This window comes from Pristiophorus japonicus, chromosome 10 (genome assembly GCF_044704955.1).
Source record: "Pristiophorus japonicus isolate sPriJap1 chromosome 10, sPriJap1.hap1, whole genome shotgun sequence".
In the NCBI taxonomy this organism is placed as follows: domain Eukaryota; kingdom Metazoa; phylum Chordata; class Chondrichthyes; family Pristiophoridae; genus Pristiophorus; species Pristiophorus japonicus.
Genome location: NC_091986.1, coordinates 205,231,161 through 205,254,923, shown reverse-complemented (window position 1 = coordinate 205,254,923; position 23,763 = coordinate 205,231,161). Strand labels below are relative to the sequence as shown.

The window sequence follows — 23,763 nt, the reverse complement described above, 5'->3', positions numbered from 1 at the left end:
GGGCAAATTGGTTTCCATCAGGTGGCCTGATAAAATGTCTCCTAGGAACAGAAGTAGGCCATTTTAGCCCCTTGAGCCTGTTCTGCCATTCAATGAGATCATGGCTGATCTGCGACCTAACTCATATCCCCACTTTGCCCCATCCCTGAAAACCTTTGGTTAACAAAAATATATCAACCTCAGCTTTAAAATTAATCATTTATTTAGCATCAATTACCATTTGCAGAAGAGATTCCTAACTTCACTCCTGAAAGGCCTGGCTCTGATATGACCCCTCGACCTAGTCTCCTGAACCAATGAAAATAGTTTCTCCATCAAGTCCATCAGATCCCCTCACAGCTTCTGTGGTATATTATAAGACATTAGCCACTTTCAATAAACATGACATTTTAACAAATTATTTTATTTTAAAACAAAATTTATCCCCACACCCATCAAACAAAGAGAAATGAACCGAATAAGCACAGGTTCGGACCTTCAAAAGACATTTAGGGGTATGGTAGCATAGTGGTTATGTTAATCTATTAGTAATCCATAGGCCTGGTCTAATGATCTGGGGACGTGAGTTCAAATCCCACCAGGGCAGCTAGGGTATTTAAATTCAGTTAACTAAATAAATCTGGAATAAAAAGCTCGTATCAGTAACGGTGACCATGAAATTAGGGAAGAAAATCTGCTGCCCTTACCCGGTCTGGCCTAGATGTGACTCCAGACCCACAGCAATGTGGTTAACTGCCCTCTGAAATGGCCCAGTAAGCCACTCAGTTGTATCAAACCGCTAGGAAAAACACCTGCAGCGGTTCATTACCACCACCTTCTCAAGGGCAATTAGGGAGGATAATAAATGCCAGCCTTGCCAGCGATGCCCACATTCCAGGAACTAATTTAAAAAAAAATTGCCACGAGTTGCCCATTGTAATATATGCACCTATGAGTATGATCACAGGTTTGCAGAGCTATTGAGTTATGAGTGGCTTAGCCAGTCACATGATGTTCACAAGACTCAATAAAACCTCAACCAGTTGGGTTCAGGGATTCCACGATAAGACAGGTGGTTGTGATCCTGGTGGATGAACTGGTAATGTGTAGGGTGATTGTTAAACCTTTTGCTAATAAACCAACTAGTTCTTAATAGCAACGTGTTGCTATGAATTCTTCAGCAAAGAACCCACGACAAAATATATTTCACCCGAGAGTTAAGATCATCATAGGCAGTCCCTCAGAATCGAGGAAGACTTGCTTCCACTCCTGAAGTGAGTTCTTTGGTGGCTGAACAGTCCAATATGAGAACCACAGTCCCTGTCACAGGTGGGACAGATAGTCGTTGAGGGAAGGGGTGGGTGGGACTGGTTTGCCGCACGCTCTTTCTGCTGTCTGCGCTTGATTTCTGCATGCTCTCGGCGATGAAACTCGAGGTGCTCAGCGCCCTCTCGGCTGAACTTCCTCCACTTAGGGCGGTCTTGGGCCAGGGTCTCCCAGCTGTCAGTGGGGGATATTGCACTTTATCAGGGAGGCTTTGAGGGTATCCTTGTAGCGTTTCCGCTGCCCACCTTTGGCTCGTTTGCCATGCAGGAGCTCCGAGTAGACCACTTGCTTTGGGAGTCTCGTGTCTGGCATGCGGACTATGTGGCCTGCCCAGCAGAGCTGATCATGTGTTAAGAAGCCTTATTGACTCCTGCAATAAAGCCAGATGTTCCACTGCTCCTGCTCACGTATCCTGTAGACAGTTATCGTGGCTGTTTTCATGAAGATGTCGATGGGTATTTTAGATCATGTTCATATTTGTATTGTCCTTTTGTACGTGTGTACACAGATGGCTCTGCAGCCAGTGCTTGAGGGAGTAGTCATCGCCGTAAGGTTGAGTTTTCTCCTTCTCTGCTTTGTACAGTTGCCAGTGACTTGCGCACAGATTCCGTGTATGTTAGGGGACAGCACGTGTGGTAACAGTTTTGTGTTTCTTTTTTTTTTGTTGCAGCTGGCAATCGTGAAAATAAGGGCCAAGAGTCCGTAAGCAGAATTGTCGAGGAAACTGGGAATAGAAAAGGTAATTATACATCCCTTGATAGGAAACATCTGGATTGTTCGTGACATCTCGCTCTTTTAGTAAATTCCCGTTTAGTAGCGACAAGGGACAGAAATAAAAGTTTGTTCCTTTAGAGAATTGGAGAAGCCTCTGAGGAAATTGCAAAGATCCTTGCCGTTAGAGGGTTAAAAGCTCAGCTGCATCCTAAAGCAGTCATTAACTAATGTTAAGACGTAGAGTCAGTGACAATGGGCTGGATTTTCCTTGGCTCTCCGCCTCTATTGACACCCCGGAAGGGCGGTAATGCTTCCAGCACCCCACCAGGAAATCTGGTGCCGGATTTGCGGGGGGCGCTGACAGTACGGCCCGGGAGCACCGCGCCATGTGTGCAACGCCACCAGTTTCGACAGCGCTGTTACTCTTGTTTCGCGCTGACCCCGTAGCGCCCTGTCGTGGGACCGCCTGAAAAACCAGGCGGTCAGAACTGTTCCAGACTCGATGAGCGAAGAAATTACTGCACGAGGTACGGTTTGGTTTTATTGCCGATTTATCTTTATGTGGTGTGACCAAGGTATTGGGAATGTTTTTTGTGCCGATTTTTTTTTTTTTCTCCAGGGATGCCTCTCTTAGGGCGCTCCGAATCCAGCTCTTTAGCAATGGATTTTCAGTCGCTCACCCGGCCTATCGCCCTAAGAGAGGTGTTGAATTCCTCCCTTGGCGTTCCGCTCCACACTCGGGGCCTAGTCGCTGAATTTTGTGGCTGCAGTCGCAAACCATTTCCCGGCGCAAAATTTACCGCCCCACCACGATTAGCAACCGAAAGGGCCTCCCTCCGAAAATCCAGCCTCATGCTTTTTCTTTCTTAAATGGTCCATTATAATTTTTGGGGAAACTATTGTCTTAATCTGATCATCGTAATCTGATCCATACAACATTACACAAAAGCAAAATACTGCGGATACTGGAATCTGGAATAAAAACAGAAAATGCTGGGAATCTCAGCAGGTCAGGCAGCATCTGTGGAGAGGAAGCAGAGTTAACGTTTTGGGTCGATGACCCTTTTTCAGAACAACATTGTTCAGGGAGAAAGCCAGTGACTGCTCCCAGGTTTCCAGCTGGATTGTACAAGATAAATAATAACGGAGAACTTACTGTCTCTGCAGGGATGTCCGAGATCTGGCACTCAGTGGGATCCACACCCCAGTTTGAAACTGCCTTGGTCAGACCCCACCTGGGTACTGTGTTCAGTTTTGGTCATCAAACTTCAGGAAAGATATATTGGTCTTGGAAGGGGTACAGCGCAGATTCACCAGAAGGATACCTGGGCTTAATGGGTTAAATTATGAGAACACCTAGCATAAACTTGGCTTCTATTCTCATGAGTTTAGAAGGTCAAAGGGATGACCTGATCAAATTATCTAAAATAATTAAGGGATTCAGTAGGGCAGATAAAGAGAAATGATTTCCTCTAGTGGTGGAATCCAACAACATCTTGCATTTATATAGCACCTTTAAAGTAGAAAACCATCCCAAGGCACTTCACAAGTATATAAAAACTGATACTGAGCCAAAGAAAGAGACATTAGGACAGGTGACCAAAAGCTCGGTCAAAGGTGTAGGCTTTAAAGAGCGTCTTAAAGGAGGAGCGAGAGGTGGAGAAGCGGAGAGGTTCAGGGAGGGAATTCCAGAGCTTAGGGCCTAGGCAGCTGAAGGCATGGCCCCCAATGGTGGGACGATGGAAGTCAGAGTTTAACAAGAAACCAGAATTGCAGGAATTGAGATTTCTCAAAGAGTTGTAGAGCTGGAGGAGGTTACAGAGATAGTGTGGGTGACACGTTGGCGGACCAGGAGCCAATGATTCCAGAATAAGAGAGCATGAACTTAAAATTAGGAGTGAATTCAGGAAGTACTTGTTCACACCAGCGAGAGTGGAAATCTGGAGCTAGCTTCCCCAAAATGCTGAGGATGCTGGGTCAGTTGAAGGTGCCAAGGGATATGGAACAAAGGCGGGTAAGTAGAGTTGAGGTACACATCAGCCATGATCTAATTGAATGGGGATTAGGTCTGAGGTGCTGAATTGTCTACTGATCCTATGGAGAGAAACATAGAAAATAGGTGCAGGAGTACGCCATTCGGACCTTTGAGCCTGCACCACCATTCAATAAGATCATGGCTGATAATTCACCTCAGTACCCCTTTCCTGCTTTCTCTCCATACCCCTTGATCCCTTTAGCCATAAGGGCCACAACCAACTCCCTCTTGAATATATCTAACGAACTGGCATCAACAACTCTATGCGGAAGAGAATTCCACAGGTTAACAACTCTCTGAGTGAAGAAGTTTCTCTTCATCTCAGTCCTAAATGGCTTACCCATTATCCTTAGACTGTGTCCCCTGGTTCTGGACTTCCCCAATATCGGGATTAATCTTCTTGCATCTAACCTGTCCAGTCTCATCAACATTTTATATGTTTCTATGAGATCCCCTCTCATCCTTCTAAACTCCAGTGAATACAGACCCAGACGATCCAGTCTCTCCTCATATGTCAGTCCTACCATCCTGGGAACAGGCTGATGAACCTTCGCTGTACTCCCTCAATAGCAAGAACGTCCTTCCTCAGATTAGGAGACCAAAACTGAACACAATATTCCAGATGAGGCCTCACCAAGGCCCTGTACAACTGCAGTAAGATCTCCCTGCTCCTATACTCAAATCCCCTAGCTATGAAGGCCAACATACCATTTGCCTTCTTCACCGCCTGCTGTACCTGCATGCCAACTTTCAATGACTGATGTACCATGACACCCAGGTCCCGTTGCACCTCCCCTTTTCCTAATCTGCCGCCATTCAGATAATATTTTGCCTTTGTGTTTTTGCCACCAAAGTGGATAACCTCACATTTATCCACCTTATACTGCATCTGCCATGCATTTGCCCACTGACCTAACCTGTACAAGTCACTCTGCAGCCTCTTAGCATCCTTCTCACAGCTCACACTGCCACCCAGCTTAGTGTCATCTGCAAACTTGGAGATATTACACTCAATTCCTTCATCTAAATCATTGATGTATATTGTAAATAGCTGGGGTACCAGCACTGAGCCCTGCGGCACTCCACTAGTCACTGCCTGCCATTCTGAAAAGGACCCGTTTATCCCGTTTTTCTGCTTCCTATCTGCCAACCAGTTCTCTATCCACGTCAGTACATTACCCCCAATACGATGTGCTTTAATTTTGCACACCAATCTTTTGTGTGGGACCTTGTCAAAAGCCTTTTGAAAGTCCAAATACACCACATCCACTGGTTCTCCCTTGTCCACTCTACTAGTTACATCCTCAAAAAATTCTGGGAGATTTGTCAAGCATGATTATTACAGCAGAGGTATTACTGCTGCTGCTGATTTCAGACCTAATTCTGGGTTCCACGCTTGTGTCTACCGAAGATCTGTGCTTTGTAGTTTCTGCCTATAATGTATAGTGCAATAGATAGTGGGACAGAATGTTAGTCTACTGCTGCAATTCAGTCAAACATTTCAGTGGCATCCAAAATCGCTACAATCTAGTTCATGCGGTCTATGTATGTTATCTGAAGTTTGAATTGCTAACCCATCTTCTCCCCTCCATAGGTATTTCTTACTCTATTCCCTATTGGCAGCAAAATTGTAAACTATTTACAGTCCTGTTTAAAATTCCAGTACAGATAGTGAATGGAAAAAAACTACAATCCATGATTATCTCTCGTCCTCTTCCTTTTCCATGTTTATGGCCTGCAGGCTGAGAGGAAAGGGTGGGACTGACAACCGATTCTTAAGTTTCCATAAGAACTTAAGAATTAGGAGCAGGAGCAGGAGTCGGTGTCCAGTCCCTCAAGCCTGCTCCATCATTCAATAAGATCATGGATGAATTTTTACATTAGCTCCACTTTTCCGTCCAATCCCTATATCACTTGCAACCCTTAGAGTTCAAAAATCTATTTATCTCAGCCTTGGATACACTCAATGACTCAGCATCCACCGCCTCTGGGATAGAGAATTCCACAAATTTCTCCTCATCTCAGCCCTAAAAAGCCGGCCCCTTACCCTGAGACTACAACCCCAATTTCTGGACTCTCCAGCCCGGGGAAACAACCTCTCTGCATCTACCCTGTCAACCCCCCTCAGAATCTTATCTGTTTCAATGAGATCACCTCTCATACTTCTAAACTCCAGAGAGTACAGGCCCAATCTATCTCTCTCCTCACAGGACAACACTCTCATCCCAGGAATCGTTTGAGGAACAGTTGGATTTTATGATGGGGGGGATGGTGGGGAGGAGAAAATGTGGGGTCTTTCTGGATGAGCTAAGATAGATTGAAAGGCCTTTCTCAGCTTTTTTATAAAATTCACTCACGGGATGTCGTCATCATCATAGGCAGTCCCTCGGGGTCGAGGATGACTTGCTTCCACTCTTAAAAATGAATACTCGGGTGACTGATGAACTCATTTTAAACAGTAGAAGATGCCTGTGTGTGAATTCTTTTAACATAGGGTGGCCGTTGTACACCAGCCACCACACGGGCTTGATGGAGCAAGGTCTTGGTCTAGTAGCAAAGGGATCTAGGATGACTGGAGAGCAGGCTCCGTCGCATGTGCCAATACATACACACAAACTCAAAATGTGGGCGTTGCTGGCAATGCCAGCATTTATTGCCCATCCCTAATGAGAAGGTGAGGTGAGCTACCTTCTCAATTCGCTGCACTGTGGTGCTCCCACTTTGATGTAGTGGTTTTTGGGACAACTGAGTGGCTTGCTGGGCCATTTCAGAGGGCAGTTAAGATTCAACTACATTGCTGTAGGTCAGACCGGGTAAGGATGGCAGATTTCCTTCTCTAAAGGACATTAGTGAACCAGGTGAGTTTCCAGTAGTTTCATGGTCACCATCACTGAGACTAGCTTTTATATTCCAGATTTATTTATTTGTTAAAAATTCTCCTCCTTGTTTTCAAATCCCTCCATGGCCTCGCCCCTTCCTATCTCTGTAATATCTCCAGCCCCATAACCCCCCGAGATGGCAGCGCTCCTTTAATTCTTCCCTCTTGAGCGTCACTGATTATAATCACTCAACCATTGGTGGCCGTGCCTTCTGTTGCCTCGGCCCTAAGCTCTGGAACTCCCTGCCTAAACCTCTCCGCCTCTCTCCCTTCTTTCCTCCTTCAAGCCTACCTCTTTGACCAAGCTTTTGGTCACCTGCCCAAATTTCTCCTTGTGTGGCTCGATGTCAAATTTTTTATCTTATAACACTCCTGTGAAGCACCTTGGGACGTTTCACTATGTTAAAGGCACTATATAAATTCAAGAAGTTGTTGTTGTTGTTGACTGAATTTAAATTCCCCAGCTGCCGTGGTGGGATTTGAACTCATGGCTCCAGATTATCAATCCAGGCCTCTTGATTATGAGTCCAGTAACCTAACCACTATGTTACCGTTCCCATTTCTCAAATTCTATTTTATTGACTGGGATTCTGGGATTTTACTGGTGTTTTAGCAATTGAATTGCACAATTTCTTCCGCTTTTTATAATTGTACTTTAAAATGAAATTGCTTGCTCGGCAAAAGTTGCAAACTAGAGTCTCTCTATTTCAAAGACATTATAATGTAATAATTTGACACCTTCCCAGTTCTCCAGGTGACTTTTTCGGATGTGGTTGATGTGATTCAGAAGCACTAATTTCAGATGCTGCAGATTAGTTTTTATCAGCCAGCGATGCCGAGTTGTAGCGAGCTTGAACCTGAAAAGAAACACTTATCAGATTGATAGCTGGGATTTTAGAAATAGCCCTTTTAATGTACATGCACAGCAGCTGTTAATCTCTCCAGAACAGTACTTAAAGCGAGCTTATCTTAAAAGAAATCTTTCTCATTTAGATACTATACTATTGTTTTCATGGAGAGTAGAGAGGACGCTGCTATCCATTAACGAGAAATTAATATTGTGGATGTTTGATCAGCTGTTTATTGCCTCAAGTGATATAAAAAATGTAAACCAGAAATGTATGGCAGGTCAGTATGCACCTGGAAGAGATCCGGTAACGTTTCAGGTGGGACTTTTGCGATTACACGGCTCATCAAGCTTTCTCTTGCAGATGTCGATGGACACACTGTGCATTGCCAGGATCATCTGTTTTTATTTCAGAGTACCAGTGTTTGAGGTTACTCCTTCAGGTGTCAGCCGTGGCTCAGTGGGTCGCACTCTCCTCTGTCAGAAGGTTGTGGGTTCAAGTCTCAAATGAGCACAAAATCCAGGCTGACACTCCAGTGCAGTGCTGAGGGGAGCGCTGCACTGTCGGAGATGCCATTTTTCGGATGAGACGTTAAACCATGGCACTATTTTGAAGACGAGCAGAGGAGTTATCCCCAGTTTTCTGGCCAATATTTATCCCTCACTCAATATAACAGAAACAGATTATCTGGTCATTATTTGTTGGAACTTGCTCATTCATAGGCGTTCCCTCGTATCGAGGATGACTTGCTTCCACGCCAAAAAGGGATGAGTTCACAGGTGTTTCAATGTAGGACCTAATATTCCAGGTCCTGAACTACATCCTGAAGGGTGGAAGATGCCTGTGTGTGAATTTTTTTAACGTGTGGTGGCCGTTGCACACCAGCCACCGCACGGGCTTGACAGAGCTAGGTCTTGATCCAGTGGTAAGGATTAACTAAGACAACTGGAAACCAGCTCTGCTGCACAGATCTAGTGCGCACACATATCGCAGTGTGGGCTGGCCCGTGCTGCCTCTGGGGCCCACGCCTCTTGCTGTGTGCACAGTGGCTATCACGTTTCCTACATTACAACAGTTACTGTACTTCAGAAGTACTTCATTGGCTGTAAAGCAGCTAGGGAGGTCCTGTGGTTGTGAAAGATGCATTCTTTCGTTTTAACAAATGTTTGTCAGTAAATGTCAATAAACCTTAAAAAGCCTTGTGGCTTTACAATATTTTCAGAGCCACCTGAGCTGAATTACTGTTTTGTAACTCACTGCCATCACCTTGTATGTACTGATTTGAGCAGAAAAGTCCATCAAGCTCATCAGCGATGCTTGTTCCACAGACCATGCAAAATCTGCCCGATTGTACATTGTCCCCAACTTATTGGCCTAGAAATCCCAGTTGGTTGCTTCCCGCAGGCGATCAACTGAAATTGGGGAAAAAAGATGCCTGTTCCTGTTGCGCCCACGAGAGATCCCAGTCCTGAGGCCTCCACTGACTGTGCGTCGGAGCGTGTGCACATCTGGACGTCTAGAGCTGGAGTTGCGGTCACATGGCTCTAGCCAGCCAATCAAGATAAAGTATTTTCTCATTCATAATAATGGTTATGATTGAGAAACACCCCCAAACACACACAACACTAATTAAAAAAAAATAGAAAAAATACACCACATATCACATATTTAACATTAATTTAAATTAAAGTTATTTATGTCTTACAAAAAATGTATATTTTTCCGATTTTTAAAAAAAAGTTTTTTTAATTATGGTTTAAAATAAACTTACTGTAGTGGGGAGAGTTTTGAACAATAAAATGTGTTTTTTTAAAATTTTATTTTATTATGTTTTTGTGTGTTTTAAAACTCTTGCGCCTGATACTTTTACAGACGTAAGAGTTTTCAGGACATTTGCTGGGCAAGATATGGATAAATCCCGCAATCTTGCCCTTGCAAATGTCCTCGCTCCCAAGATGCGGAGGATCTGTCAAGCTGGAGCTTAACAGATCGGAAAAGCTGGTTTTCAGCACATGCACATTGTGCGATGCCTTCCCGGTTTCGTAAACACTCAGTACGGACCTGGGGAGGCCAGAATTTATGAGCCAATTAAGAGAGAGAAGGTTCTATAGAATTTCTTCCTGTTTCAACACGAAGGTCACAATACTCACCTCCACTCCTCCCTCCATTATTCAAACCCTGGATGGTTGCCTTCCTTGGTGACAGTTGCATTGCCTGCTCCCAATGGCATGGTGCTGTTGTGCTCAGTCGCGTATCTGATTATCTCTCCAGTCCTATTCCAAAAACATTCTGCCTCGATTTTAAAATTCTCATCCTTGCTTTCAAATCCCTCTATGGCCTCGCCTCACCACTCCCTATCTCTCCTCCAGGCCTACAACCTTCCGAGATCGCTGCACTCCTCCAATTCTGACCTCTTGCGTATCCCTGATTATAATTGCTCCACCATTGGCGACCGTGCCTTCTGCCAAGGTCCTAAGCTCTGTAAATCCCTCCCTAAACCTCTTCGTCTCTCTACCTCTCTATCTCCTCCTTTAAGAAACTCCTTAAAACCGACCTCTTTGACCAAACCTTTGGTCACCTGTCCTAATATCTCCTTATGTGGCTCGGTGTTAAATTATGTTTGCTAACGCTCCTGTGAAGCACCTTGAGTAATTGTACTATGTTAAAGCACTATATAAATACAAAAGCTAAATACTACGGATGCTGGAATCTGAAATAAAAACAGAAAATGCTGGAAATCTCAACAGGTCAGACAACATCTGTGGAGAGAGACAGAGTTAACGTTTCGGGTCTTTGACCCTTCATCAGAAATATAAATGCACATTGTTATTGTTTACTCATGACAAAAAAATGTTGTGTTGGTTCCTCATTAACCCTCTGACATAAGCAGTACTACATGTTGGACATCTCTGGTCCGGGACATTCTAGTCCGGAACCATCCGTGGTTCGGCATTAGTTGGGCCTGAGAGAGAGAAGTGTTTATAAAAAAAAGTTTTGATTGGTTGGAGCGGCTGTCAGTCAGTGAATGTGTTCGGCGATTGGCCGGAGCGGCTGTCAGTCAGTGAATGTCTTCGGCGATTGACTGGAGCAGTAGTCAGTTAGTGAGTGTGTGAGCGGGTGCTGAGGGACCGCCCACAGGCTGCCAGCATACGCACACACACACACACACACACACACACACACACACACACACGAGCCCGGGGGCTTTCGACAGGTGCTGGTAAGCTTGACCTCCCGTGGTTCGGAAAATTCTCTGTTCCAGCACAGGTCAGATCTCGAGAGTACCGGACCACAGAGGTCCAACTTATACTTACAAAACTAAGGTCGCTGCGTATTAAAAAGTAATTTGTGTTAATACAGGTTTGATTATTTGTGTTGTGGAGCGGAGAGATTGCTTTCAGTGCTAAGTATTTTCTTTTATCTCTCCAAACTAAATTGCATCATGAGTATATTTGACTGTTGGTAGAATCCTGATTTTGGTCCCTTTCACTTTGAGGACACTCCAACATTTATTTCCCAGCGAGTAGATGCTTTTGTTCCAAGGGGCATTTTAAGTGTCTTTGGATGTTTCTCGATGTTAAAGACACTTTATCAACGCAAGTCGATGTTGTTGATCGGGACAGGTTTCGAAGTGAAGCAAAGTTGCTTCATTGGCCAAAAGGAAAATGGGATGGGGAAGAGAGAAGCAGGTCCATATACTAACATTTCAACCAAGATTTGAAAGCTAGTGAATGGCATAGTGACGTGAAGGTGCCCGAACTATCCGAGTCACAAAGTGAGAAGGGATGTGGCTTCATGCTGGTTACACAGCAGTAAATTCTGCACAGCATATATTGTGTGTCTGGGACAGATCCGACCCAGTGTCTGCTTTCCTCTTTATTGAAGATAGTATGCTGGCTTCCATTTCATTTACAACTGTGCTAACATCTTCTCGTGTTGCTGTTCATTTGCACAACACGTTTCATTGACAGTGATGTCCCACTTATCTCATTTGTTATGACACATTCTTCAGCATCTCCATGCTTTCAGCTTGTCCTGTATATGTTAAAGCTGTCTCAAAATGATCATTTCCAGATATAAATTCAGTTTTCCCGTCCACTTTGCATTCGTTGCATTGCGTATAATAACATTATTTTTGGTGTACATTAACCAAAGGAATTTCACCAAGCCAAGTGTGGAAACTGTTGATCAAGGTGGATAGTGATGACAGTAGCTGCAAAAGAAGTGTTCAAACGACAGGAAGCAATATTTGTGTAATCGGAAATGTAAGATGCTGATGGGGGAGAAAAACGCCTAAGTGTTCCGTGTGGTCAACAGCGTTGGGCAGGTGTGGAAACTCGATGCTGAAGAAAATGAGTAGAGATTGAGTTATGGGGCTGTCGAGGTGCGCTGAAAATTAGTCAAGTGTGATTGCACACAAGAGGGTACAGAGAAGATTTACGAGAATGTTGCCTGGACTGGAGAATTTTACCTTCGTTGCACTCCTTCTAAGGCAAGTATATCCATTCTTGGGTATGGAGCAAAAACTGTGCACAGTACTCCAGGTGTGGTCTCACCAAAGCCGTGTATAATTGCAACAAGACTTCCTTACTCTTGTACTCCATCCCCTTGCATTAAAGGCCAACATATCATTTGCTATATGTAAAGTATACAAAGCTTATATCAAAGTAAACCTCAGTGGGAACTGGGTGCAGCAATGGTTTAAATCCAAGCTTTCAGTCACATGTCCCAATGTCTCCATTTCTGGCTCAGTTTTTGCTCCTGTAAAACGCCGCGGGATTTCTTACTTTGCTAAAGGAGCTATATAAATGCCAGTTGTTGTAATGTTGTAACGATAAGATGGCCACTGAGAAGCTCAAACATTTGGGGAATCACAAAGCAAAGAGAAACAAAGAAAATGATCTCTTGGGAAAAGAAATCCTGCAAAAGAATGCAAAAATAATCAGAATATAAGCTGAAAAATGCTTTCACATCAGTCTAAAGTGCAGCGCAAGACATTCAATGAGGATAATCTTGACTTTGTGTGATGGTGTATAACTGGTGATAGTGAATTGGCAGCCTGGTCTACATCTCTCTTCATCAAGTGGGTAGCACACTTGCCTCTGAGTCAGAAGGTTGTGGGTTCGAGTCCCACTCCAGGGACTTGAGCACATAAATCTAGGCTGACGCTCCAGTGCAGTGCTGAGGGAGCGCTGCACTGTCGGAGGTGCCGTCTTTCAGATGAGACATTAAATCGAGGCCTCATCTCTCTCAGGTGGATGTAAAAGATCCCATGACACTATTTCGCTGAAGTGCAGGGGAGTTATCCCTGGTGTCCTGGCCAATATTTATCCCTCAATCAACGTAACAAAAAAAAACAGATCATCTGGTCATTATCACATTGCTGCTTGTGGGAGCTTGCTGTGTGCTTGCTGCCATGTTTCCCGCATTATAATGGTGACTACACTTCAAAAGTACTTCATTGGCTGTAAAGTGCTCTGAGATGTCTGGTGGTTGTGCAAGGTGCTCTATAAATCCAAGTCTGTCTTTTTTTAATTTCCATTGAAGTCACACTAATGTGGTCTCTCATTTGGAAATCTTTGTTGTTGTTTTCCTCTCAAATTTCCTCCCCACCTCTCTCGACTGAGTCATGTTGATTAATGGTTCCACCAGCCCTATCGTGTCTTGCCCAAGTGGCCATTCTTAAAGGAAGTCTCAGCGGTTCGTAGTCTGTTCCATAATGGGAGGCGTCCCAGCCAGTTCCAATGTGCCCTTTCCACTAGAAGTCACAAATTGAAATCACAGACAAGAAGCCTGAACGATTATTCCCCTTCCTAACCCAGGTTGCTGAGGCCAGCTGTACCCACCACCCACCACGGCATTAATCTGAGATCAAACCTGGGGTCTTCCTGGTCTCTCTGGCTGCGTGCCATACTGGGAAGTGCATTGACCCATGTAACGAACAGAGCTGCTTGGAATTAAACTTTTAAGCTGCTTTCGATGATCCTGATTATTTTAGCATTTTTCCACAGGATTATTTTCTCTGTTTCTCTTTGCTTTGTGATTCCCCAAATGTTTGAGCTCCTCAGTGGCCATCTTATCGTTACAACAACCGGCATTTATACAGCTCCTTTAACATAATAAAACGTCCCAAGGCGTTCCACAGGAGCGAAATCTGACATAAAACTGAGCCAGTGCAGGAGACATACCCCTTGATCCCCCTAGTAGTAAGGACTACATCTAACTCCTTTTTGAATATATTTAGTGAATTGGCCTCAACAACTTTCTGTGGTAGAGAATTCCACAGGTTCACCACTCTCTGGGTGAAGAAGTTTCTCCTCATCTCGGTCCTAAACGGCTTACCCCTTATCCTTAGACTGTGACTCCTGGTTCTGGACTTCGCCAACATTGGGAACATTCTTCCTGCATCTAACCTGTCTAACCCGTCAGGATTTTAAACGTTTCTATGAGATCCCCTCTCATTCTTCTGAACCCCAGTGAATACAAGCCCAGTTGATCCAGTCTTTCTTGATATGTCAGTCCCGCCATCCTGGGAATCAGTCTGGTGAACCTTTGCTGCACTCCCTCAATAGCAAGAATGTCCTTTCTCAAGTTAGGAGACCAAAACTGTACACAATACTCCAGGTGTGGCCTCACCAAGGCCCTGTACAACTGTAGTAACACCTCCCTGGCCCTGTACTCAAATGACCTTCGCTATGAAGGCCAACATGCCATTTGATGTCTTAACCGCCTGCTGTACCTGCATGCCAACCTTCAATGACTGATGTACCATGGCACCCAGGTCTCGTTGCACCTCCCCTTTTCCTAATCTGACACCATTCAGATAATAGTCTGTCTCTCTGTTTTTACCACCAAAGTGGATAACCTCACATGTATCCACATTATACTTCATCTGCCATGCATTTGTCCACTCACCTAACCTATCCAAGTCACTCTGCAGCCTCATAGCATCCTCCTCGCAGCTCACACTGCCACCCAACTTGGTGTTATCCGCAAATTTGGGGATACTACATTTAATCCCCTCGTCTAAATCATTAAAGTACAATGTAAACAGCTGGGGCCCCAGCACAGAACCTTGTGGTACCCCACTAGTCACTGCCTGCCATTCTGAAAAGTACCCATTTACTCCTACTCTTTGCTTCCTGTCTGCCAACCAGTTCTCAATCCATGTCAGCACACTCCCCCCAATCCCATGTGCTTTAACTTTGCACATTAATCTCTTGTGTGGGACCTTGTCGAAAGCCTTCTAAAAGTCCAAATACACCACATCAACTGGTTCTCCCTTGTCCACTCTACTGGAAACATCCTCAAAACATTCCAGAAGATTTGTCAAGCATGATTTTCCTTTCACAATTCCATGCTGACTTGGACCTATCATGATGTCACCTCTTTCCAAATGCGCTGCTATGACATCCTTAATAATTGATTCCATCATTTTACCCACTCCCGATGTCAGTCTGACCGGTCTCTAATTCCCTGTTTTCTCTCTCCCTCCTTTTTTAAAAAGTGGGGTTACATTGGCTACCCTCCACTCCATCGGAACTGATCCTGAGTCTATGGAATGTTGGAAAATGACTGTCAATGCATCCGCTATTTCCAAGGCCACCTCCTTAAGTACTCTCGGATGCAGTCCATATCGGCCTTCAATCCCATCAATTTCCCCAACACAATTTCCCGACTAATAAGGATTTCTATCAGTTCCTCCTTCTTACTAGACCCTCTGACCCCTTTTATATCCGAAAGGTTGTTTGTGTCCTCCTTAGTGAATACCAAACCAAAGTACTTGTTCAATTGGTCTGCCATTTCTTTGTTCCCCGTTATGACTTCCCCTGATTCTGACTGCAGAGGACCTACATGTGATCAAAATCTTGGTCAAAGAGGTAGGTTTTGAGGCAAGTCATAAAGGAGGAAAGAGAGGTTTATGGAGGGAATTCCAGAGTTTAGAAAGAATTGCATTTATATAGCGCCTTTCACAACCACCCAATGTCCCAAAGTACTTTACAGTCGATGAACTACTTTTGGAGTGTAGTCACTGTTGTAATTTGAGAAACGCAGCAGCCAATTTGCGCACAGCAAGGTCCCACAAACAGCAATGCAATAATGACCAGATAATCTGTTTTTGTTATGTTGTCTGAGGGATAAATATTGGCCAGGACACCGGGGATAACCCCCCCTTGCTCTTCTTCTAAATAGTGCCATGGGTATTTTACGTCCACTTGAGAGAGCAGACGGGGCCTCGGTTTAACGTCTCATCTGAAAGTACTGCACTGGAGTGTCAGCCTAGATTTTTGTTCTGAAGTCCCTGGAGTGGGACTTGAACCAACAGCCTTCTGACTCAACAGGTGAGAGTGCTGCCCACTGAGCCCTGGTTGACACAAGGGCCTGGAAGGCTGAAGGCACAACTGCCAATGTTGGGGAGAAGGAAGTGGTGACACACCAGGCCATAGTTGGAGGAATGCAAAGTTCCCGGAGTGTCATAGGACGAGAGGATGTTGGAGAGATAGTGAGGGAGGATGCCATGGAGGGATTTGAACATGAGCATGAGAATGTTAAAATCAAGGCGTTGGAATGGGAGCCAGGGTAGGTCAGTGTGCTTGGCAGATGGGTGAATGAGTCTTCGTGCGCATTACCTCATACAATATTTTAATAAAGTAATTTCACTCACTTAAGCTACTGTATCACTGCTTCTGCATGTTTGGTTTTCCCAGGCCACAGGCCGTTCTTGAAGAGACGGCAGACAGATGCCCCTGGCTCCCAGCCTCATTCAATGTCGCTTTGTTACTGATACATGAGTCAGTTGTACAAGAGAAGCCTGTGGTGACTTTCAGTCTCATTTTTTTTTTCTCTCTCTCCTGATGGTTAAAGGCCCTGTCTCCTCTTGGCAACTTCCTATAAATGTCAGTTCGAAGTTAGGAATTGCCCAACAACAACTTACATTTGTATAGCGCCTTGAACGTAATAAAACACAATTTGACACCATGCCACATAAGGAAATATTAGCGCAGATGACCAAAAGCTTGGTCAAAGAGGTAGGTTTTAAGGAGCGTCTTGGAGGAGGAGAGAAGAAGAGAAGCGGAGAAGTAATTCCAGAGCTTAGAGCATTGGCAGCTGAAAGCACGGCCACCGATGGTGGAGCGATTAAAATCGGGATTGCTCAAGAGGCCAGAATTGGAAGAGCGCAGATATCTCTATGGGTTGTGGGGCTAGAGGAGATTCATCATCATCATCATAGGCAGTCCCTCAGAATCGAGGAAGACTTGCTTCCACTCTTGAACAGTCCAATACAGGTGGGACAGATAGTCGTTGAGGGAAAGGGTGGGTGGGACAGGTTTGCCGCTGCCGGCGCTTGATTTCTGCATGCACTTGGCGATGAGACTCGAGGTGCTCAGCGCCCTCCCGAATGCATTTCCTCTACTTAGGGCGATCTTTGGCCAGGGACTCCCACGTGTCAGTGGGGATGTTGCACTTTATCAGGGAGGCTTTGAAGGTGGTCCCCATAACATTTCCTCTGCCCACCTTTGGCTCGTTTGCCATGAAGGAGGGTCAAACAGGGCTGTGTCATCGTCCCAACCCTTTTCTCAATCTTCCTCGCTGCCGTGCTTCACCTCACAGTCAACAAGCTCCCTGCTGAAGTGGAACTAAACTACAGAACCAGTGGGAAGCTGTTCAACCTTCACCATCTCCAGGCCAGATCCAAGACCACCCCAACCTCTGTCGGCGAGCTATAGTAAGCGGACGGCGCCTGCCTCTGTGCACATACAGAGGCTGAACTCCAGGACATAGTCGACGTATTTACTGAGGCGTACGAAAGCATGGGCCTTGCACTTAACATCTGTAAATCAAAGGTCTTCGGCCAGCCTGTCCTCGCAGCACAGCACTGCCCCCCCAGTCATCAAGATCCACGGTGCAGCCCTGGACAACGTGGACCATTTTCCATACCTCGGGAGCCTCTTATCAACAAGAGCGGGCATTGACAATGAGATTCTAGAGGAGATTACAGAGATAGGGACAGGTGAAGCCATTTGCTAGCCCGCATCCCACCCTTTTGTTGCATGGCCCTTTGTTTCCTTCATAGTCGCTGAGGTAAACCTTCCGAGCTGACCTGTCTTTCAACAGGCAGATCCCCTGAATCCCATGTGCAGAACCCCACCTTTACAAGTGATTTTTACATCCGATTGTCATACAGAACCGCATATGAAAAATTAATTGCAAGAGAGATTGTATCTTGTCAGATCATCCAATATTAAGAGGCACCCCAACATAATTGTGTTCCTTCATTTTATGTTGTTTTTTCTCCTCCTCTGAGTGTCTTAACTTGAGCCAATGAAGGTCCCTTGAAGGAGAGATTGTTGCATTTGGATTACAGCCAGTGATGATGTAATTGGATTGCTTTTTACTGTCTGTGTTCCAGCTACTGTATATAGACACTTGAGTTTTTTATTAGTCTGTCTTCTGTGAATGGGATTCACTGGAGGCCATAAATGTGACAGTGCCATCAGACAGCTTATGCATTTTGAGAAAGAAGGTAATAAAGTGCGTCATCCGTTTCTTCAACGGATCATTCACCTTTAAGGCTGTTGGAAAGGACCACTGCTCTGCATAAATCAAACACATGGACTGAGAGGATATAAATCACCCATGTTATTTTCTTCATTGTAAGGAGAAAAAACAACAACCGTGGGGGGGAAATATAATTAAACTTGTATTGAAGAGGTCAGAAATGTATTTTCATTACTTCTTTTAATTTGCTGCATGGTGGGCAAATCTATCATTGCTCTCGATGTGGGATGACTATGGATTTTGTAACACATCATTGAGTCTTTGTGAGTTATCAGCCATTTCTGAGATTCCTTAATGTGCCTGTAGTATTCGAGAGTTGCGTTGCCAATTAACCTGCCTTTAATCATCAGTATTGGAGAGTTGCGCTGCACATTAAACTGCCTTGGTGCAGTGACACGGAGCATGGAGCCGAGATGTGCTGAACCAAGTCTGCTCCCTATAATAGCAAGGGATAGAGAAATCAGAGAGTAGAGCTATGTGTAGGAGACCCTGGCACCAATTGGCGGACAGGGGACAGCAGCATCGGCAGCCTGGAAGTAGGCCATGCACTTGCCCTCTTGCCTTTAGAGATGTTAGGCCAGGTATTGCATAGTATTTACAGCACAGAAACAGGCCATTCGGCCCAACAGATCCATGCCGGTGTTTATGCTCCACATGAGCTTCTTCCTTCATCTCACCCAATCAGCAAATCCTTCTATTCCTATCTCCATCATGTTCTTATCTAGCTTCCCCGTAAATGCATCTGTGCTATTCAACTCGACTACTCTAACCACGTTCTGGGTAAAGAAGTTTCTCCTGCATTCCCTATTGGATTTATTAGTGAGTATCTTATATTTATTGCCTCACCCCCAAGTACCTCGATCCCATCAAGTCAATCGGCATTGAATCAATCCACTCCTGGGCAACAAGACACGAGGGTCAAGTTCATGGTCACAAAGGTCAAATTTAGAATAAAGGTCAAGAAATGTTTCCTTACATTTAAGGGGTGAAAGGTGGCAGCAAGTGTAGGTTGAGGCCCGGACACTGGATTCATTTACGACACAACTAGAAGCAAGGGATATAATAGGAATATAATTGGGTTGGCATTCTGGAAAGATGAGATCAAATGGACCTACATAGGAACATATGAAGAGAAGTAGGCCATTTAGCCCCTCGAGCATGTTCCGCAGTTCAAAAAGATCATGGGTAATCTGTGACCTAGCTCCATAGATTCATCGTCTAAACCTATTGTGATCATGTTGAAGATGATTGGAAATATGAATGATAGAAAGTGATTGCCCTGGCTTCAGTAATGAAATTGAAAGCGTAGAGATCTTTTGCGGAGCCTTGTTCCATTAACTTTAGCAATCAGCAAAAACCTTGGCTGAAATTTCCATCAGGAAATTTAAGAAACTTAAGAACATAAGAAATGGGAGCAGGAGTAGGCCATTTGGCCCCTCAAGCCTGCTCTGCCATTCAATAAGATCATGGATGATCTGATCTTGGCCTCAACTCCACTTCCCTGCCCGCTCCCGATAACTCTTGACTCCCTTATCGTTCAAAAATCTGTCTATCTCCGCCTTGAATATATTCAATGACCCAGCCTCCACAGCTCTCTGGGGCAGAGAATTCCAAAGATTTACGACCCTCTGAGAGAAGAAATTTCTCCTCATCTCAGTTTTAAATGGGCGGCCCTTATTCTTAAACTATGCCCCCTAGTTTTAATGCTTTTATAATTTTAATCATTATCATACGCAGTCCCTCAAAATCGAGGAAGACTTGCTTCCACTCTAGAAATGAGTTCTTAGATGACTGAACAGTCCGATACGGAAATTACAGGCTCTGTCGTTGAGGGAAAGGGTGAGGAGTCTGGTTTGCCGCATGCTCTTTCCGCCGCCTGCACTTGGTTTCTGCATGCTCTCGACGACGAGACTCGAGGTCTCCTGGATGCACTTCCTCCACTTAGGACGGTCTTTGGCCAGGGACTCCCAGGGTGTCAGTGGGAATGTTGCATTTTATCAAGGAGGCTATGAGAGTGTCCTTGAAATGCTTCCTCTACCCATCTTGGGCTCGCTTGCCATGTAGGAGTTCTCGTATTAGATTGTTCAGCCACCTAAGGACTCATTTTAAGAGTGGAAGCAAGTTTTCCTCGATTCCAAGGGACTGCCTGTGATGAAATGGTCATCTTCAAAGACTCAACATGTCGGCCAACATTCTGCTGGTCGACCTCTGAACTTTACCTCTCTCAAACTGTCCGCATTGTAGGCTTGGACTCAGCCATTGCGCAACATTTGTTGAGTCTGGATGGATACTATGGGCTCGACCTTCGCCTTCATTTTCGTCAGTTTTCTGGGCGGTACAGCTGTTTATTGATGAAAAACCGCCTGGCGAAAGTTTCCTCTTTATTTTTAAAGAGTTCTGCCCACATTTTGAAAAGATCGGCAGGTAGCAATCCGCCCATGTGCACTGCCGAGAAAGCCGCCAGGATCTAAGTTTGGCCTCAGCGGAGACCCGTACGCACCGCCGAGGAAACCGCCCACAAAAAGCTGCTGGAAACAAGGCGGTAGGTGCGTATCTTGCAAAAAAAGGTAAGTTAAAGGTTTTTATAATTATTTTTAAAATTCTAAAATGGCGATTACGTTAAAAAGTGCCTTGAGAATGTTTCATAACTTTTTATTTTTTGTTTAAGTGAAAATATATTTTTTGAGTTTTGCCCCCTCCCTCGGCCCGACTGTAGCCTAGGAGTAAATTTTAAAAATAATTTTAAGAACCGCCCGTTCTCGTTTCTTTCGGCTGTAACTGCCCAGAAACTGCCAAGATACTTGGTGTAAGAAACATTTTCTTGCCGGGCGGTTTTAATGACCTAATTAGTGGAAACTTTTGCCCGCATTAACTGATGAAGCTTAGCGGTAATTTCTGGGCAGTGAGGGCCTTGGGGAAAGTCTACCCCTATGTCCCTGAGCCCCGTTTGTTTCTCAGGGACTATAACGAGGAGCGTTCTTAAACCATCTTTCTTACTAAACCTGTAATTTTTTGTTCTCGCCCAGCAGAAGTACACACAAAAATTAATCTAATTATACTCTGTTTTTGATCAGCCGAATGGCCTATTCCTGCACCTTTTTTTAATGTTTTTTGGAAGCTCATCTGGAAGAGAAAGAATAAAAGGGAGGAGGCAGATGGATGGATTGACAGTCACATTATACAGTATACACAATGGTTGCATAGGATTAAAATCAGAGCTGTTATAGGGTGATTTGAAATATGAAAGTTTAATGTGTCCTTGGCTTTACTCTTAAAGATAGAAAAGAGAGATGCATTTCTGTGGCACTTTTCACGACCTCAGGATATCCCAAAATGTTTTGCAGCCGATGAAATACTTTTTGAAGTGTAGTCACTGTTGTAATGTACAGAAATATGGCAGCCAATTTGCTCATAGCAAAGTCCCGCTAGCAGCAATGAGAGAAATGACCAGATAATCTGTTTTATTGATATTGGTTGAGGCATAAATATTCAGAGTCATCCGAGTTGAAGCCACTCAGCTTCCCATGTCCTAACTCGCACCAATTCCCGCTTATCCATCATCATAGGCAGTCCCTCAGAGTCGAGCAAGACTTGCTTCCACTCACAGTGAGCTCTCAGGTGACTGAGGAGTCCAATGCGGGACCTACAGTCTCTGTCACAGGTGGGGCAGACAATGGTTGAAGGAAAGGGTTGTTGGTTGAAGCACGCTCCTTCCACTGTCTACGCTTGTTTTCTGCATGCTCTCGGCGATGGGACTCGAGGTGTTCAGCACCCTCCCGAATGCTCTTCCTCCACTTTGGGTGGTCCCAGGAGTCGGTGGGAATGTTGCACTTTGTCAAGGAGGCTTTGAGGATGTCCTTGAAGCATTTTCCCTGCCCACCTTGGGCTCGCTTGCCGTGTCGAAGCTCCGCGTAGAGCGCTTGCTTTGGGAGTCTCATGTCAGGCATGTGGACGATGTGGCCCGCCCAACAGAGCTGATCGAGCGTGGTCAGTGCTTCGATGCTGGAGATGTTGGCCTGAGCGGGAACACTGATGTCGGTGCGTCTGTCCTGCCAATGAATTTGCTGAATCTTGCGGAGGCAATGCTGGTGGTACTTCTCCAGCGTTTTGAGGCATCTGCTGTATATAGTCCATGTCTCTGAGCCATATAGGAGGGCGTGTATCACTACTGTCCTGTAGACCATGAGCTTGATGCTGGATTTGAGGTCCTGGTCTTCAAACACTCTTCCTCAGGTGATCGAAGGCTGTGCTGGTGCACTGAATGTGGTGTTGGACCTCATCATCAATGTCTGCTCTTGCCTGACAGTAAGCTCCCGAGGTATGGAAAATGGTCCACACTGTCCAAGACATTGTCATGGATTTTGATAATCGCCGACAACCACGATGTACGTGGATTCTTCAGCGCAGTCAAGACCACCTACGGCCCAAGCAACCAAGGTCCTACCCCACTGAGGACAGTGCTTACCCATCACTCCTGTTCTCGCTGATCTACAATGGCTCCCAGTTAAGCAATGCCGAGATTTCAAAATTCTCATTCTTGTTTTCAAATCCTTCCATGCCTCGCCTCTCCCTATCTCTATAATCTTCTCCAGCTCCACAGCCCCCCGAGATGTCTGCGCTCCTCTAATTCTGCCCTCTTGAGCATCCCTGATTGTAATCGCTGTACCGTTGGTGGCCGTGCCTTCTGTTGCCTCGGCCCTAAGCTCTGGAACTCCCTGCCTAAACCTCTCCATCTCTCTACTTCTCTTTCTTTCTACCTTCAAGAAGCTCCTTAAAACCTACCTCTTTGACCAAGCTTTTGTCACCTCCCCTAATTTCTACTTGTACGGCTCGGTGGCAATTTTTAAAATCGCACTTTAAAACGTCTTGGGACAGCTCACTACCTTAAAGGCACTATATAAATACAAGTTGTTGTAGTAACTCACTCATGCTTCCTCACAGGTCGGGCCACCATGCTGGTTCCAAGGCCGCTCGCCTTTAATGGCCCTGACCTGCCGCTGGTGTTTCCTCGCAGGTCTATTTATATTATGACCTCAGGATGACCTAAAGCTCATTACAGCCAATATAGTTTTAAGGAGTAGTCGCTGATGTAATGTCAGAATCATGGTATTCATCACCCAGTTCTACTCATCATCATCATCATAGGCAGTCCCTCGAAATCGAGGAAGACTTGCATCCACTCCAAAAGTGAGTTCTCAGGTGACTGAGAGTTCTACTAGCAAAGAGAACATAAGAAGTAGGAGTAGGAGTGGGAGTAGGTCATACAGCCCATCGAGCCTGGTCTGTCATGCATGCCATGGGGCAGCACGGGCCAGCCCACACTGCGATATGTGTGTGCACTAGGTCCGTGCAGCAGAGCTGGTCTCCAGTCATCTTGGTTAACCCTTGTCACTGGACCAAGACCTAGCTCTGTCAAGCCCGTG

At 45.1% G+C, this 23,763-nt stretch overlaps 1 protein-coding gene across 4 annotated transcripts in view; it reads left to right on the top strand.

Moving 5' to 3' along the window:
• The window catches only part of dhrsx (dehydrogenase/reductase (SDR family) X-linked), a 319,469-nt gene that overhangs the window by 110,253 nt on the left and 185,453 nt on the right, over positions 1 to 23,763 (top strand). For all 4 annotated transcript variants that reach the window (XR_011595705.1, XM_070892525.1, XM_070892524.1 and 1 more), the window contains exon 3: positions 1,976 to 2,044. Coding sequence is in view for 3 of the 4 variants with exons in the window: in XM_070892525.1 (XP_070748626.1) it covers positions 1,976 to 2,044 (69 nt within the window). In the remaining variant the exon portion in view is untranslated. The remainder of the gene's footprint in view (positions 1 to 1,975; positions 2,045 to 23,763) is intronic.